The 726-nt window shown below is 70.7% G+C and overlaps 1 protein-coding gene across 1 annotated transcript in view; it reads left to right on the plus strand.

The window, feature by feature from the left end:
- Window positions 1-8: 8 nt before the first annotated feature.
- The window catches only part of LOC103895544 (dihydropyrimidinase-related protein 5), a gene marked incomplete at its 3' end in the record, with an annotated part of 8,261 nt that continues 7,543 nt past the window's right edge, over window positions 9-726 (plus strand). Inside the window, exon 1 of the mRNA XM_009275140.1 lies at window positions 9-269. Coding sequence (XP_009273415.1) covers window positions 9-269 — 261 coding nt within the window. The remainder of the gene's footprint in view (window positions 270-726) is intronic.

Genomic DNA, 726 nt, shown 5'->3' on the forward strand with positions numbered 1-726 from the left:
ACAGCGCCATGCTCGCCAACGCGGCCACCATGCGGATCCTCATCAAGGGGGGGAAGGTGGTGAATGACGACTGCACGCTGGAGGCGGACGTCTACATCGAGAACGGCATCATCCAGCAAGTGGGCCGCGAGCTCATGATCCCCGGCGGGGCCAAGGTCATCGACGCCACCGGCAAGCTCGTCATCCCGGGCGGCATCGACACCAGCACCCACTTCCACCAGACCTTCATGAACGCCACCTGCGTGGATGACTTCTACCACGGCACCAAGGTACCACCCGGCCGCGGCCCCCACCTGCACCCCCCGGGCGCGCTGCCTGCACCCTCTGCCCACACCCCGAGCCCCCGGTGGGTGGGTTTGCTCGGGGAGGGCTCCCTGGCCCCCCGGGGTGCCGGCAGGTGCTGCAGGGGGTCGGCGTGGAGCATCCGCAGCCAAGGGGAATGCCGGGCAGGTGAGAGCGTTCGGTGGCCGGGCCCCGCTGGTGAGAGCTGCACGGCGTGGGCAGGCTCTCTGCCCCGGCACTGCGGGCAGCTGGCTGCATCAACTCCCCGGCGGCCTGGCACCGTGCACAGGCTGTCCCCGTGTCCCCATCCATCAGGTCCGCTTGCTGTGAGCATCCTCCTCCCTCACCGGGGCCGCAGCGCCCTGTGCCGTCGTGGAGCCCCTCTGCTCCCATGGCTCCCCACGTGCCGCTGGCCGTGCCCCCGGGGAGCCGATGCTGGTGGGA

Source organism: Aptenodytes forsteri, unplaced genomic scaffold (genome assembly GCF_000699145.1).
Source record: "Aptenodytes forsteri isolate BGI_AS27 unplaced genomic scaffold, ASM69914v1 Scaffold192, whole genome shotgun sequence".
Lineage (NCBI taxonomy): Eukaryota > Metazoa > Chordata > Aves > Sphenisciformes > Spheniscidae > Aptenodytes > Aptenodytes forsteri.